The sequence below is a fragment of the Phoenix dactylifera genome, chromosome 17 (genome assembly GCF_051530095.1).
Source record: "Phoenix dactylifera cultivar Ajwa chromosome 17, Ajwa_hap1_PhDact_Kaust_v1.1, whole genome shotgun sequence".
Classification (NCBI taxonomy): Eukaryota; Viridiplantae; Streptophyta; class Magnoliopsida; order Arecales; family Arecaceae; genus Phoenix; species Phoenix dactylifera.
The window spans coordinates 9,607,253-9,625,367 of NC_143206.1; the positions used below are offsets into that span (position 1 = coordinate 9,607,253).

At 47.3% G+C, this 18,115-nt stretch overlaps 1 protein-coding gene across 2 annotated transcripts in view; it reads left to right on the forward strand.

Moving 5' to 3' along the window:
• EMB2757 (Transducin/WD40 repeat-like superfamily protein) overlaps positions 1-18,115 on the forward strand; it is a 41,877-nt gene that overhangs the window by 14,902 nt on the left and 8,860 nt on the right. For both annotated transcript variants that reach the window (XR_015974477.2, XM_008804422.6), the window contains exons 9-10: positions 16,107-16,189; positions 16,332-16,423. Coding sequence is in view for 1 of the 2 variants with exons in the window: in XM_008804422.6 (XP_008802644.4) it covers positions 16,107-16,189; positions 16,332-16,423 (175 nt within the window). In the remaining variant the exon portion in view is untranslated. The remainder of the gene's footprint in view (positions 1-16,106; positions 16,190-16,331; positions 16,424-18,115) is intronic.

Here is an 18,115-nt window from a genome sequence, read left to right on the forward strand (position 1 = left end):
GAACCAGACTCCCTCGACCTCGGAAAGCGTCGCCGGTCGGTAGAGCGTGCCCAGACCAGCCAACCTGACGAACGATCCCTCGACTAAGGTCGGGATGCCCCGAGGGTCGACCGTAGAGAACCAGACTCCCTCGACCTCGGGAAGGCGCCGTGAGGGGTGGAAAGGGTGGCTCCACCCGGGGCGCCACAAAGTGGACCCCCGGGAGCGGTCGACGATCCCCGATCCCCGAAGCGAGCGATCCCTCGACTAAGGTCGGGATGCCCCGAGGGTCGACCGTAGAGAACCAGACTCCCTCGACCTCGGGAAGCGTCGCCGGTCGGTAGAGCGTGCCCAGACCAGCCGACCTGACGAACGATCCCTCGACTAAGGTCGGGATGCCCCGAGGGTCGACCGTAGAGAACCAGACTCCCTCGACCTCGGGAGGTATCACAGGTCAGCAAAGCGTCCACGAACCCGCCGACCTGACGTGAGATCCCTCGACCAAGGTTGAGGCGCTCCGAGGTCCGACCATAGGGTCTTAAGCCCCCTCGATCTCAAAAAGGGCTACAAATCAACAGAGCCTCCCCAGATCCTCTCAACTCCGGCAGGAGTCGCCGGGTCCATGGGAAGCCCGAGCCCCTTTCACAAGTCAAAAATGACTCCGGAGGTCGACGAGGAAGGGAAGCGACCTACTCCACCGTGCGAAGCATGACCCCGAGAATGCAAGAGGTACACCCAACTAGACGCCCTCCTTGTCAAATTTTATCTACATATTGCCGAGCGGGATCTCGTCCAATGTTGGAGTCTTATTTTGCCCCAAAGCCGGGCTTCTTCGCTGGGTCGGCTTAAGACCGACCTCCCAACCTCATTATGCCTGCTCTGTTCGTCAAGTCTCCGCAATCCGTACTAAGGCTTCATAAAGTAGGGCCCAACTCGGCTCTTCTAAGTAAACTCCGACGTCCAGCTGAGAAAGTGGTCCCGGCCACGAATGTACCAGCCAAGCACAGGTACCAAGGCAATCTTTGGGAATCCCAGCCTTGTTCACCGAAATCTCGGCAGGGTCCGAGAACGATAACTATGAAAACCTTCGGCAATAACTTGTTTATTAGCCCGCGCTCCCTATGAGAGGTTCGGAGTTGAGTTCGGAAACCTGACTAAACTCTCCGAATAGCGGCACGAATAGACCTATTCCGATCCCACTTGAAGGGCTAAGGCCCGACCTCGGTGCCTTAAGATTTTCCTAAAGGCCAAACGTGGCAACTCCCACGACTCTAAGATCCGAGTTATAGGACTTAGAGAAATTTTCTAGAAACCTAAGCTCGGAGCTCCCTTTGGTCGAGACGACTGGAATCCGAGAAGGCTAAGATATAGCCAGGGAAAAGGGCAGCTTCGTTAAGCAGCCCAAAGATTAAAATACGAAGTTAGAGGTCGTCGAGGCGGTTAGCTAAGGTTCTAGCCTCATCCACGACAACAGAGGGAAAGATGAACACAGAATGACAAACATTTCTTCATTAACAAAGGGCCGGAAGGCCAATTACAAAATTGGAAGTCGGCCACTCAAGGGCCGACCCCGGATACAATGAAAAAGAAAAGAAAAATATGCTTAAGTCCTAAGCGGCGGGAGCCACATCCGGGGGGTCATCCGGCACATTGATGACCTCATGATCTTCCTCCGGAACAGGCTCGGGGCCGGGAGCAGGAGCTTCGGGCGCCGCCTTCGGGACAGCGTCGATCTCGGCCGCCGGAGCCGCCTCCATGACACCGTCCGCCTCGGCTACCCCCGTCGAAGGCTCGGCGGGGTCCTGCTCGTATATTCCCGCCTCGGACGTCAGGATGGCAGGAAGGGCTTGCACGTCGGACCCCCAGCCCCGGTCCTCCCTCGGACGGACCGTCGAGAAGTCGTACTGAGGGCAGTACCGGCGCACCTGCTCCCGGAAGTTCTCGAAGCCTCGAAGGAAACCGTCGACCGTCTCCTCCTCCAACATGTCGCGGAACTCTTGCGACTCTTTGAAGAGTTCCACAGCATGCTCGGCTTGTTCGAGGGCCCTCCTCTCCCGGGCCTCAAGTTGCCCGAGTCGGAGGCGCAAGACCCCCTCCTCATACTCGAGGGCCGCGACCCTGGCCTGGACCTCCCCTAAGCGCGCCTCCGTGCCGCGCATGGTTGCCCTGGTCAGGGCATGAGCCGCCTTCTCCTCCTCGAGCGCCCCCACCATGGCAAGGCGCTCAGCCTCGGTGGCTGTCCACCGAGCCTCGGCCGCGGCCAACGCCGCCTCCAGCTCGGCGACTCTTTTCTTGGCCGGCTCCAGTTGCTGGCCGAGCTGTTGAACTTCTTCCCGATACCCATGGGCGATGAACGCCATGGTGTCGAGCTCGAGAATATGCTGAAAAGAAAGAAACGAGGGTATTGTGAGTTGAAAAGCACATATGTACGCTAAAAACTCTGGGAAATTAAGAAGGAAGCTTACCCGGGCGGAGTTGCAGTAAGCACTGCCGACGACCTCCAGCGAAATACCCCGGAACACGGCCCGGTCCGCTGGAAGCATCGCACGCCGCAACATGGAGCGTGCGACCTCGGCATCTTGAAAGGCCGAGCGCCCCTCGGGAATAGAAGAGTCCGGCTCGACCGACTCTTCTCGGAAAGCCCGGAAAGAGCTCGGCACGATCGAACCCGAGGTCCCGGAGCCGCTCGCCTCGGTGCCTCGGGTAAGCCCGGGTCCTGGCTGCTGCGGCCGGACCACGGACGGCTCCCCCCGCTGGGAAAGGGGGGTAGGGCAAGGAGGGGCCGACGGGCCCGCATCACCAACAACCCGCTCCCGCCTCGGGTCGGCTGCAGGGGCCCCCGCCTCGGGGCCACTCGTCCCGGCCGACGAAGAAGCGCCGTCCGTCCTCGCCCTCTTCCGAGGCTGGGGCACAGCACCCACGGCCTCGGCCTCTCGCCTCCTCAGGCGAGAGAAAAGTGATGTGTTGCTGGTCGGCATGCGTGGAATATCTGAAATCAAGAATTTTGTTAAGAGTCAGACCAGTGACCGTAAAGACGGAGAACAAGAAATAAATAAATAGAATAATGCAACCGCCCTTACCCTCGGGGCGCGCCGAGCTCAGACCCATGCTCGCCAGGGCGTCCTCTCGCAGGAGCTCGGTCAGGTCGTTGCCCCTCCCGAGGGCTCGCAAAGAGTCCAGGGTCCTCAGCTCCCTCCCCGTGGGCTCGGAGAGTTTGTTGAGGGCCTTCAGCCGAGGGTGTCCCCACCTTGGCTCGAACCCCCAAGGCGCCGCAGACGCCAGAAAGAAAAACTTCCTCTTCCACTCGTGAATCGAGGAAGGGGCGCCCCGGAAGAGTGACATACCGCCCCGAAAGGCGAAATATAACCACCCTACGTCCGCCGGGTTTTTCTTTAACAGAAAACACCGGCGAAAAAGGCCTACCGAAATCGGGATCCCGTGCCCGAGGCACAGGGATAAAAATCCGATTATGGTCCTCCATGAGTTCGGAGCCAACTGCGCCGGGACGAGCTGGTACTCGGCCAACAAGTTGCTCACGAACTCATGGGCGGGAAAACGCAGGCCCGCCCAAAGTGTCTCGCGGTAAACCGCGATCCGACCTGGGGGCGGCTGCGTCACCCTGTCTTCCGGCCCTGCGGTTTCAAGGCGAAACCCGGGCTGGAAGAAGAAACGGGAGCGGATTAACTCCAGCTCCTCTTCCGACAGACTCGACCCAACCTCTTCGGGACCGGAACCCATTCTCACGGAAGAGTGGAGCAAAAGTTAAGAGTAGAAAATGGAAGTTGACGAGGAGGAGAAAAGAGGAAACCCTAGTGAAAATAGGAAGAAAACCTACTGGACATTGCCGGAAATCGCTCCGGGCACCACCAGCAAGATTCAGCTGAGGGAGGAAGCAGGGGGGAAAGACGACGAAAATAAGAGGCAGCCAAACAAGACCTTTAGGGCAGACTCGTGGGGTTTATATAGACCCCCCTGACGGCCCAGATCGACGGGATCGGTTCCCATCCCCCCGACCGGGTTGCGCCACGTGTCGACCTCGGAAGCCGAGGCACCGTATTCACTCCGGTTTAATAAATCGGATACGAAATCGAAGCGTTGTCCCATCGGATCTCGAGGCCTCATCATGGGTCCACATAATCAAATCGTCTTGAGGAACGAGCGGACGTAACCCCCGCTCCCCTCGTTTAATAAGATCTGGGACACGTGGAGCCCCGATGAGGCCTCCACTTCTTCGGAATTATGATCCAGTAACATGAAATCGAAAGCGCCGCGTGTCCGTTTCAAACCCCGTAACGGCACACTCATTAATGAGCCAGAAACGTCGATTACGGAATCGAGACACCGCCTCGACGAGCTCGAGGTCCCCCATCATTAATCCGCCGTAAAATGATCCTGGCGATTCAAGAAGCATGATGATACGAGCTCCATCATTAGCTCACCGAATAAAGCAGCCTCGAGACGCCAAAGGGCGCATATCTCACCATGAAAGCTCCGGAAAGCACAAGGGGGCGGGCGAGACCTTCCCCCCAACCTTAGTGACAGACTTTACTTCCCACGTCCGAGCCCCACAAGCCGCTCGAACTCGGAAGTTGGGGGGTAGTGTTGGGGGGAATAAAGTTTCCCCCCAAATGACATAAATGCCCCTAAGAAGCCGTACAACCTCCGACCCCGAACAGCCGAAGTCAGCGTCCGACCTCGGAACGCTCGGCCACAAGACGACCGACCCCGAAACCTCCGACCTAAGAGAAACCCCGATGTCCGAGGACCGTACTCTAACACCCCTCCGGCATTTATTGCGCATGGCCGCTGTAATCTTCCGGCACACTCAACAATAAATGCGGATCTCCGGCTTACTCCACCATTAATGCGGATCTCCGGCTTACTCCATAATAAATGCGGATCTCCGACTTACTCCACAATAAATGCGCATGGCTCCTGACATCTACGGATCCCCAGCTCTCCACGGCAAATCGACCCAGCGGGGTCTAGTCGACTATGATAAGTCTCTGATCTCGGCCATACCGCCGACATCAGTGCAATGATTCGCCTGACCGAGCGCCGACCTGAGCAACATGCCAAGCCGTACTACGGCCTCGCCCTGTTACATCACAGGTAAACCGACCCCCGCATATAAAAGGGAGCCTTGGCCTCTCAAGAGGGGATTGGAACATTCATACACCCAAAAATCACTGTTTATCTCCTTCTCCCCACTATTTGCCCCCTCCCTGACTTGAGCGTCGGAGGGCCGGCGCCGGAGAACCCGGCCACCGGTTCGTGTGCAGGCACCCGGACGGAGGACGCCGCCAGCCAACGGATCGCCGCCCCGCTGCGAGGACCTGCTGTTCCTTCTCTCCGACCGCCCCGGACGGAGGACGCCGCCCCGCCGTGAGAACTAACAGTCGCTCCCTCTCCTCGACCGAAGATTGCCCCTGGGTCCAATTTCCAGCAACAGTAGCATACCGATACACAGTCTTGTACCATACCGACACTCAGTACGCCTCGCCATCTCGTACTATACTACGTACCAACATTATAATAGGATGGTATCGGTATGGAGTTTGGTATTGAGATGGCAAACATTGGATATAATTAATATAGAAAATGTATATTTTTAAACTTGAAATTACATATATCAGATTGATTTGAACTCTAATATATGTATCGTTATCTAGTTCCTTGTGGAGTGTATGCCGTTTGTAGATATTGGGATCTTGATTCCAACTGAGATATTGTGCCCATAATTTGAGCCTCTTGGATAGCCACCTTGATTCTAATCCACTGTCTGATATTAGTTTGGCCATCTCGTATGAGGGAAGTTCAAGGTAGCGAAATCTGATCCATAATCTGGTTGTGACTATGAGGGATGTTAGCCATTCAAATATGATGTTTCAGATGTAGGATATCCATATGGATCATATCTTGGTTGTTTGGAATAGAATTTGGTGTACGATTTATATTCATATATGTCTAAGAATCTTACTCTATGTGCTAGATTGTCTGCAATAGTGTTGTCTTAAACCATCTCGATGGTCCCATCTCTTATATGCTATCTTATCCTTGTAGGCTTCAGGTCGCACGTTGAAGTCTATATCATGCGTGGCATGAATGAACCGTGACTCATCGGCGAATCAACTATGATCATAGGGCTGTGAGTCGTATGCACTACCATCATGTCCACTCCTGCCTTCTTGGTCACTAGATGCATGATTGCTCGAACCGTCATTATCTTCATTGTTTATATTGCAAGATGATTTGTGCAACCGATCATCTTAGGGCTTACTAGTCTTAGAATCTAAGTGAATAAGCTCCTTATCTACTCTCTCCAACAAATTTGCAGTTCTCTTCCTTATCCTTTCTTGCTATTGATGGGGACATCGGACCTGATTATGTCCCCGCCTAGTCCACCATCTTAGTACATATTTATTTTATTTTGTTTCTGGGCTTGTTTGCATTTTAGGGTTCATTTGTGTATTTTGGGTTTATTGGAAATTATTCTTCTGTAAGGGGGTTTATTTTAATTGTTCTTATTGGGCCCTATTTATAGGGAACTTTGATGGTAATTAGGGTTAATGCAGAATTAAGAACTTTTCCCTCACGTTTCCCTCTTTTCTCTTCCTTCTCCTCTTTCTTCTTCCTCTCCTCTTCTCCTTCTTCTCTTTCTCTCCCTTTCTGTCTTATTTCTTCCCTTCTTCCCTCCCTGTTCTTCTCCTTCCTTCACATTCCTCTGGTTTACGTTACAGCAGCCATTCCCATTTGGATCCGCGTCAACCCCGCTGCAACAGCCTGACCGTGATCATCCGCCATCAACTTGGTATCAGAGCTTTGGCGGGCTTTGCCTCTGTTGCCAAAGCCCCGATCCGGTTTATGCTGGGTTTGTCCTTGTTCTTCCACGCAGGAGCTTCCAAACAGGGCCCTTCCGAGTGATCCGTTTCCTCTTCCTCCCAAAACAAAAAAAAAGAAAAAACGAAGAGATCTCTGCGGCTAATCTTCCCCGTCCACCTGTCATCACGCCCGACACCACCATCAATTTGGTACCTCGCCGTGTTCCACCTCCCCTGCTTCAACGCCGGCGGCTGCTTTGCCTTCCACAAAAAAACCCCTGCGACTGCTCCTCCCACTACCCGTCACTCCCACAGCAGCCCGAAACAAGGAAAAGTCGTGCCCCTTCGTCGGTCTCCCCGCCACCAGTCGCCTCGCCCGAGCCACCCGTTGCCTCCACCTCGCAGCGCCGCCGGTTCGCCACCACAGACTGCCGCCTCCCCACGGAAGCCACCACCCTTGAGTTCCCCGTGTCTGACCGGACTCCAACCACCGCCGCAGGACACGGACCTGCAGCCGTGACCGCCGGCCTCCGTCCCGGAGCGCCGTTCACCACCGGAGATTGCCGAGCCCTCCTCGCGGCCGAAGTCGCGAAACCCGGAGCGCCCTAAAAAAACCCTTACCTCTGTTCATCTTCTACCTCGGTTCGCCCGCCATCGCCGCCGCCCGTGAAGCGCCGCTCCACCCTAGCCGCCGCAGCCGTCGCCTCCTCCGAGCGCCCACCGGCTTCGCCGCCTCTTCCGAGCATCTCGAGCCGTCGCCGCTAGACCTCCGGTGACCGAACCGTCGTCTCCCTCCCCGACGAACAGCGTCGCCACACCGGCCAGATTTCCCCGCCGCTGCCAAGCCCCGTCAAGCGCCCCTTCGGCCGTTGCCTCCCCGAACGCCTCCTTTGTGCGCCTTCTTCCCGCAACCGACCGCAGCGCCGCTCCACCGCCGCTGCGTCGCGTCACTGCCAAGCCGCCGCCGGCCGCGTTCCACTTCAAGGCCTCCGCCGCCACCTTGGCTCCCCGAGCACCACTGTCACCTCCATCCCTTCCTTTGCCGCCGCAGAGCTCCCCCATCGCCCCCTTCCCCGCTTCTCCCCTCTCTCATCTCAGCACTGATACCCCCCTCGGGTGTTTCACTCCGCAGCCCGCCTCCCTGATAGCCCGGCCCGCACGCCAATCTCCTTGGAGCGCGGTCCAGGTCCAGTCGGCCACAGAACTGGCTCGGTCCAGGCCCGTGCCACAGGCCCTATTTCAAGCCTGATCCAGCACCTTATTCAGTCCATTTCAGAAGCCCAAGAACTTTTGTGCTGCAGACCCAGATCCACAGCTCCAGCTAGCTCCGCCCGGCGCCAACTCCGTGCTCGAGATTCTACAACAGACGCTTCTGGTTGACTGCATCCACCACAGGTAATAGGTTCTTCCTCATTTTGGGCTTGTTTATCTAGTTATGTTCTAGTTCTCTTGCATGACATTCCTATTTTGCTAAAACTTATTTTTCTGTCAAATTGCAAAACCTAGAACATTTACTACCACACCTATCCTATCCACCATTTAAATCTAAATATTAAATTAGCACATCTTAGCGACAGGATAATTCTCAACATCCGTCGATCAGATTACTTTAGGATTAGAACGACTGTCATACGTGTTTGCAACCTAATTTCTTATAGTGACTAATCTCCTACTTTAATTCTGAAATAACCAAAGTGCAAATTAGTAATATTTAATTTTAAGTTATTTTTGTGAAAACTTGCTGATTTCCGAATTCATAGTAGATTGCATTAGTAGGTTGTCCTGCATTGCATTTGGTAAGTTAGGGTTTTTGTTAGTTGCATTGCATAGCATATCTCCAACTAAAGTAGTCCCTGCATGCCAACCCGTAGTGGTAGAGAGTACCTCCTCACCGATTCTCAGACCCCTTTATCCACCATGGACCTCAGAGTTCTACAAGATATTTTGGAACAATTAGCTGCATTACGAGCTGACCAAGACGAATTCAAACGAGAGATCCATGCTCTAGTGCAACATCCTAGGAATCCTGAACGGTCAACCCCAATCGCAGCTTATCCCGAGCTTGGTTTGGCCACACCACCTGTAGCTTTTTCCTATCCCCCTAGGAACCAACTTCCTCCTGATCACCAGCGCGATCTTGACGAGCGACTACTTCGTACCGTACGAGTAGATGCCCCCACATTTGCTGGTCAATTAGAGCCGAGCGTGTACCTTGATTGGAGAGCAACCATGGATAATTATTTTGAGTGGTACGACATGACTGATGATAGAAAAGTACGGTTTGCTAAAATGAAGCTTATTGGGCAAGCTCGCTGGTACTGGCATAACGTTGAACATATGCGTGAGACCCAAAGGCTTCCTCGTATCACCACCTGGGAGGATATGAAAGAAAAATTGAATGAGAAGTATCTGCCATTCTCTTACCGACAACGCCTTATGGATAGGTGGCATAAACTAGCTCAAGGGACTTCAACCGTTGCCGATTACATTGCACGATTTGAGGAGTTTCACATGAGGTGCGGTGTAATCGAAGAGGAGACTGTTACTCTCTCTAGGTTTCGGGCAGGACTCCGCGAGGAGATCCAGAAAGAACTAATCCTCCGAGAGATTACTACTCTTGGCCAAGCATACCAGTTGGCGCAAGATGTAGATAGTTTCTTACAAGCCCCTGTAGTGAGGCGTACCGACCATCGACTCATGGCCCCAGGAGCCCGACCTAATCAAAACTACCTCCCACAACCTAGGCAGCTTCCCAATCCTTCTAACCAGCCCGGCCCTAGCCAAGCACCGATTCGGACATCCCCGATACCTGTCCAGAACTCTTCAAATGATAAAGAAAAGGGCATACTAGGTCCCAATCCTCGTTCTAGAAGCCAAACCCAATGTTTCAGACTTTCAGGTGCCAAAAGTTTGGCCATATCGCATTCCAATGTAATGCCAAGACCTATCTAATGACTGAACTTGAAGTAGGGACCCAGGAGACTGAATGTGTCGAAGAAGTCTACGAACCAAACATCGAGAATTTTGTAGAAGACTTTGGAAACGAACAGACCGTATTAGAGTTTATCCAGTCTGAACCCCAAAATAGCCCACTGATCGGAATGACCAAAATCCTAGGCTTCATGTGGTTCGGTGTACTCTAGCTCAAACCAAGACCGAACAAGATTGGCGTAGAACCTTCCTATTTTACACGTTTCTTAAGATCAATGATAACATGCAAAATCCTATTTGATAGCGGGAGTTGCATCAACGCCATTGCGTCTGGAGTTGTTTCCCGCCTCGGCTTGAAATCTACCCCTCATCCCAACCCATATAAGGTAGCCTGGGTAGATAAGACATCCATCTCGGTGTCGGAAAGATGCCTTGTTCCGATTCAATTTCTATCTTATAAAGACGAGATCTGGTGCGACTGCCTTCCGATGGACGTAGGTCAAGTCATTCTAGGGAGACCTTGGTTATACGATAGGGACGTCACACTTCATGGACGTTCGAATTCGTGTAGCTTTATGTTCCAGGGTCGGAAAATTATACTGAACTCATTGCCTCCTCGAGAGCCCGCTTCTACAAAAAAGAGTGCTACCCTACGGAAAGATAAATCACTTCACATCATTACTTCGAACGAGGTAATGAAAGATATCGACAACCAATCACCTGTGTTTAACCTTGTGACTAGAGTTATCAATGTGGAGTCGAATCCGGAGCACCCACCCGCAGTAGTTTCCCTATTGGAGGAGTTTCACTCTGTTTTCTCTCAGGATCTTCCAAATACACTTCCTCCGATGCGTGATCTCCAGCACGTCATTGACCTCATTTCTGGAGCATCCGTGCCAACTTTTCCCCATCATAGGCTCAACCCAAACGACCACACCGAACTGAAATGTGAAGTTGACAAACTCCTCAATTGAGGGTATATTCGTGAGAGTTTGAGCCCCTGTGCTATACCCACACTCCTCACCCCCAATAAAATTATGGTTAAGTATTGTTTTCCCATCCCTAGGCTGAACGACCTCTTAGATTTTATGTCTAGTGCCACGATCCCATGGCAAGATGTCAGTATGGACTTCGTGTTGGGACTTCCTCGTACCTATATCAAGCACGATTCCATATTTATGGTTGTGGACCATTTTTCAGATATGGCTCCTTTTCTCCTATGTCCTAAGACTTCTAACAATTCTAGAGTTGCCAAACTTTATTTCAATGAAGTCGTTAGACCTCTTGACCTTCCAAAACCTATTATATCTGATAGGGATGTTAGATTTGTGAGTTCCTTTAGGAAAATTCTTGGACACATGATTGGCACTAAATTAAAATTTTCGTCGGCCTATGCTAGGACCTGGGATTTAGTGTTACCGACCGCTGAGTTTGCATATAATAGTTCGGTCAATAGGTCCTTAGGCGTGAGTCCTTTCGAAGTGGTGAATGAATATAAACCTAGGCAGCCATAGACTTGATTTTCATGTCTCATCAACATAGAGTCTCTGAGTCTGCACAATCATTTGTATCACACATGCATTCATTGCATCAGAAAATCAGCAAACATATTCACTCTAATAACTTAAAATATAAATTCCTTGCTGATTTGCATAGACGTTATAAAGAATTGAATGTAGGCGATTATGTCATGATAAGAATTAGACCTGAACGACTCCCTTCGGGAATGTTCAAAAAGTTACAATCTCGTAGTGCGGGACCGTTCAAAGTCCTAAAGAAAATCAGTTCGAATGCTTATGTTGTAGATCTTCCTGAAGACTATGGGATTAGTGCGACATTTAATATTGAAGATTTAGTCCCATACAAGAAGTCAACATTCATTCCTTCTGACCCTTTTGTTGATACACCCGCTTTTGTTGATCACCTTGACCCAGCACCTGCTATTGAGCCTCCACCTCCAAAGTTTCATGCACGCAGAGAACACATAGAACATATATTAGATGAGCAGGTTATATCTACCAGGAGAGGAAATTACCAACGTTACCTTGTTCGGTGGAAAGGTCGATCCGAATCGGATGTGACGTGGATTTCGAGAGCTGAGTTGCAGCACCTTGACCCTGACCTTCTGGAGCAGTACGACAGCCGGTCAGACCTGCACTTGACGGGGTCGAGTTCTTCCCACCCGGGAGGAGTTGATGGGGACATCGGACCTGATTATGTCCCCGCCTAGTCCACCATCTTAGTACATATTTATTTTATTTTGTTTTTGGGCTTGTTTGCATTTTAGGGATCATTTGTGTATTTTGGATTTATTGGGAATTATTCTTGTGTAAGGGGGTTTATTTTAATTGTTCTTATTGGGCCCTATTTATAGGAAACTTTGATGGTAATTAGGGTTAATGCAGAATTAAGAACTTTTCCCCCACGTTTCCCTCTTTTCTCTTCCTTCTCCTCTTTCTTCTTCCTCTCCTCTTCTCCCTCTTCTCTTTCTCTCCCTTTCTGTCTTATTTCTTCCCTTCTTCCCTCCCTGTTCTTCTCCTTCACATTCCTCTAGTTTACGTTACAGCAGCCATTCCCATTTGGATCTACGTCAACCCCGCTGCAACAGCCTGACCGTGATCATCCGCCATTAGCTACTCTTGGAAACCGCTTTTTTTGCTTGGATGCCCCTGCTTGCTTAGCTTTGCTAGGTGGCTCAACTTGGTCCACCATTCTAACTAACCCTACCTCCCTAACTTGACTAGGTACTATGGTGATCTCTTCTTAGCATCTCTTTGTCATATCTATGGGAGAATATCTCGAATATAGAGCCTTGCGATGATGATCGGCTCCCCCCAACCCCTGTGGTTGCTTGACTGGTTGTGAGCATGGCATGTGTTGCTCTGCTCATTGCTCTAGATTCACCTCAGCCTCTTTTTCTATGAAACTAACTGGTCGAGGAGGCGATCCTGACTCATTGAGCCCTAGTTGCTGCTACTGCTGCTGCTGCTATTCTTTAAACCAAGGAATTATTGAATCTTCCTCGTCATATACAAAATCATTGTAAAATGGATAATCGTACTTCAGCTCCACCTTCTCTTGGATGCATTTCAATCTAAGCCTTTAGACTATAGTGCACATATGCCAACTCATTCTGTTGCTTTTGTGTTAGGTAGTTCCTCAGTTTTCTATGAATTAGGACGAAGGTTGACTAATTGCACTCACAACCACTGGAGGAGACCATTTGTGAGTGGATCCGAATAGCTAACTTGTTAGGTTTTTCATAATAGTGCAAAGTGGAACCATCATTCGGCGAATGTAATCAAGTAAATTGCATATTAGATACTATTTATTATAAAATATTAGATCAGTTATAGTCTGTGTCCAAAAATATCTGGATTCTGTATTTGTTGCCACAGCTGCGCTCTTACCAAAGTTGTGGGAGCTCTTTCTTAAAGTTTGAGTCTGTGAAACAAACACGATATATGATGTCAATGGTCTGCTTGAATTGACAAAGTAACGATCCCATATCCTATTAAAATTAATTTACATCCTCCAGACATCTAGCAGCAATGACCAGATTAGACTCCATCTTATAGATAACATTGTACATGGCGGTCAACAGTTCCTCGTCCATATCCATTTTCGAGACATTGTATTAGATGTTTGGGTTGAGAAAGTAGGTTGCCAAGATGTGTTATTGATTTATTTAACAAATCTATGATTGCACTTGAATTTTATTTTATAGGAGTAAACAACTATTGAGAATTGCACTTGGATTTCTTGCTAGATGCAACTTCTTGCTCTGGACTTCCACCTCTGCTCAACAATGTCAATGTACTCATCATCATACTTTGGATCCGCTTGCCTGATCTTGACCTTAGTAACCATATGATATAAGAAGCTCATTTGAGGGTATCTCTCGCTATCCCCAGCTCTGAATACTCGATATAGTGGTTCGATTGCCTTAACTATTCTCTCGACTCACTTCCAGAACTACTGGCTTGTCACTAAACCCTCCATATAACTGCCTTTCGTGCCACTAAGAAGCATATTTATTCTCCTACCACTCGGCACTCATGAACATTTGATGCAGGCTTGCCTTCTTTTCAATAAAGCTATCAAGTGCAATGTAGTGCATGGTAAAGCGAGTGATTGCTACCTTAGTATCTCACCCCGATGTGCTTCCTCATTGAAGAAAATATCCATGTGTGGTTATATATGAACTTTGTGATAACATGGGTTGTCTCTACCACTTGCTTCACTCTAAGGATCCTGCCTGTGCTTCCTTATCAAAGATAAAACCTATGTAGTATGTATGGTTACAGGAGGTTTTTTTTTTTTCTTTTTTTTTGAAGAAGGGAAGGCAAAGAAGTTACGAGAGGCCTCCTATGTCTCCCACCCTAATTATTGGGTCGGTAAAGGGCTTGAACCTGAACCTTCTTGAACCAAGTAGAACCAAGCAATCCCACTTAGTTAGGCCCGGTTTGGGTCGGTTCAAGCCACTTGCTGACTCAAACCTTGTTTCGACACGGTAACTAATCAATTTGGGTTGATACACCCCAAACTGGACGGTTAGTGATGAAAAGGCAGCCCTCGGATATAACATTGTGATAGTGATCAGGGAAAATGAACAATTATGTTCGTTGCAGAATTATAAATTTCCGTCAAATATTTCCTTAATAAATTAGTAAAATAAGGTGCAGAATGTTCTGTACAACTATGTTCAATTTTGTAATGCTGCTTGTTAAGGTAGATGAGCACCAATAATTGCCAGTCTTTTGAGTTCATTGGTGTGCCGTTCTTACAGGTTACATTATGCAAGCCCTGATGAGCTCTCAGTGGTCTTCTAATTGATGAATTGAGTTGTATTCCTTGATCATGACTTTGTCTCAATGTATGTGCCATGTCTTTCTGTTTGTCTTGTTGGGTAATAGCTTGTGCCTCAGGGATAAATGTTGTTCTTTCCATCATACTTGCCGTTCTTCCACTTTTTACGGATGCTTTCTAAGCCAAGCAAAAGTTAGTGGTTTGCTCCATGGTTATTTGACCTAAATTGCATAAGCAATAAGAATGTAGTTCTACTCCAATTGGCCTTCTAGCCTTCAGGAATCATGGAAACCTCTATCTTGCTCAAAGTTGTGTTTCATGCCAAATTAGAAAGTTGATTCCAGACTGGGAGTTGGTTGTAAAACATCTCAAACTTCAACGAGTCATGTTTTGATCCATAAAACTGCCCACATATGGACGGAATATGGTTTGGGTATTATGAAATTTAGTAAGCTACATATTTAATATGTGATTTTGAAAGCAAGAATAAGGTAACAGTTTCAGACCATAGTTAATATGAATACGTATTCCACATCAGCAGTTAACCATTAATTATATGATATTCTAACTTGCTGATCAATTTCATACTAAATTTTATGTCTTTTGCTTGCAAGCAGGTTGCCATCCATGAGTGTATAAACTCACAATTTTGACCTCCTATAAGATGACTAATGGTGCTGATTGGTACAGTATGGTCACTAAATACTTGTTCCAGAGTAATCAGAATAGTATACAGTTTAAGGTCTGCTTATGAATCTTTAAAAGCTTAAATATGTTACCGAAATATGTCATCTACTAGACTAAGCTGACTAGATTTTTTCTTTTTTAAATTTAAAAACTTTCATTTCATGCCATGTCACATCAACGAAAAAGAAGAAAAATGCATTAGGCTTCACTAAAAGTTTCTGACGCTTAAGCTACTCCTGTTTAATAGCTAAGTGCTTGTTGTGTAGCAAGTCTTAACGAACTGACTATACAGGGGCTTGGTCCACATTGTATTGAGACATTGGGGTATGAGGGTATCTACCATGTGCTGTACTGAGGCGTATTGAGGAACCATATAGGCATATGTGGTATGCACCATTACCAGTATGTGACCAGTACACCTCTGTATAATAGTCCTTTATACCTTGCTTTGAATTGTCTTTTGACTCGAAAACCCATACAACTATGTTTAATGTTGACACTTGTTGTTGACATAGGCATATTCTGTTTGTTGGGGTGCCAAGGAGTACTCTACCGTGTCTGCTGACTCCAAGTATCTAGAATTGTTAGCACTCTGAAAATAATGACACCTGGAAGTGTCCCAGACTCCAGCAGTATTGCATATGAACTGTGGTCATGTTGGTATTGTGCCTAGTATTTTTGGCATGATCAACTAGAAGTATTCCTGTGCCTTCCAATTTCTTTAAGGCATATGTTGTACACTTCATCAGCTTTTGCTCTTGTATTTGTGCAAGTTTCTATTTGTGACTTTGTTATGCAGCATTTTGCTATAAAACAACAAGCCACATCGATTTAAAGAAGGAAAAAAAAAATCAACATACTCTGTTTTGCATTTGGCAGTTACGAAGATGGAAGCATGCTCTGGTGGGATGTGCGAAACCCTGGGATTCCACTATCATCTGTAAAATACCATTCAGAAGCAGGTTTCACTCCTTGTGTTTAGATAGTATTGTTTTCAATCACAGTTTTAATTGTGATGATCAATTATGATAATTCGATCTTTATCTAGATCTGCATTTGTAGTCCCTTTTGGAGCAATATTCTAAAAAGGTTTTCTGGTTGCAGTTTTATCCCTTGCGGTTGATGGGTTTTGCAATGGTGGCATCTCTGGATCTGCTGACAACAAAATAGTGATTTTTGCTCTTAATCATCAAACGGTATATCTGAGACAAACAGTAATTGTTGCTAACTTAAGACATGCTATAATGAGTTACGTGCTTGATCAGCAAACAGTATTATATCTCAAATAGGAAAATTTTTGTCAGTAGCTTAGTATTTATGCTTTAAACAGCTAAAATTCATCCTTCCACCCATCATTTTAGTTTCCAAGTTACTTGTCTAATTTGTTCATCTAATAATGGAGCTTGTCAGGTTTGTCAAGGAATATTAGTTCTTACTCAATATTGTCAAATCTTGCGATCCATGATCCAGATCTTATGATTTGTCTCAAAATAGCCCCAAACAATCTGGATCTCATCCTTGGGATTGTGATCCATTAATGTTACAATACATATTACCAAGTTTACAACCCCTTGGATCATAAGGTTTAACTTGGTCTTGTTTTTCACATATCAAATCATGTGGAAGTCCTATATAACTTATTTGACTATGTGGCTTTTAAAACCACTTAATACTTGTAACTGGTAATCCTTGAGCATGTAAAGCTAGCTAGCCCATTAAAATCTTATTCTTTTGTTGCTCTGAAATACTCTACCTAAAAGAATAATTCAACTGATAGATTCTATATGGATATCTTGAATAATTATATTAACTTTGTTTGACTTGCTACATATGGGCTTGATGTGAAAACAAGACTTCTTGTATGTAGACTTTTTTATTCTCTATTCATCTACTATACAATTGTCTCATTATTTCAATTTTCACATTTTTTAATATTTTATATTTTTAAGAGAAAGGAAAAAAGAATCATATAATCGTAATATTTTTTTTACAACTTGACCCTGACATGTTCTTACCAACGTTGGAGTTCTGGTATCGCTAACCGTATTGGTTGGGGATCGAAACTGTACAGCGTAGGAGCATATTGCATTGTATGTTTCTATTGGCACGACAAAATGTGACAAGGACTACCATGTGTTGGTATGATATGCTATGATATGCTTGGTGCATACTGCATATGATATGCCAACATACCACATATTATATACTTCCCGTCGCCAGCTAGTACGACCTTCAGTGTTGGTACTGCATTCTCCATTGCCATGCTATGATATGCTTGGTATGGACCGGTACTTCAACTTTTGGGTCTTGTTGCTAGTGATGGGTTTTATGCATAAATACATGCATGAAAAACTTTATGCAACCTTGAGGTACATTTATCAACATAGTAACGATATAACATCATTAGGTACAAAATGGGCAAAGGAGGAACTGAGCAAAAGGATGAATGTGGGATGATTTAGAATCTTAAGACGGGATTGTGGTAAAACTAAAACAGAAGAGTCAGGATGATATATAAAAGGTGTAGGAGTTGCTTTAGTTGAAGGTAATAACAGAAAAGGTAGCCTATAACAGGAATTAATTTGCATTTGTAATGCTAAAACTCAAATATATTGGACAAGACTCGATGATTAACTATGGTTCATTTCCTTCATTGGTCCAATTAGTGGTGAACTAGGACACGTAACACATTAAAGCCTGCATTGAATAAAATAGATGTGACTTGTTTGTCGTCAGAGTGTATGTCCAAGTCACTAATTCATTTCAAGTTCTCAGTAGCATTTAGTGTTACTCTATGCTTTGTAGGTAACTCCTTATAATCACAGCTTTTATTTCTGGAAGCTTGCTGTTATGGCATGTGCAATGCTGATGTTAAAATGGCAAGGGGA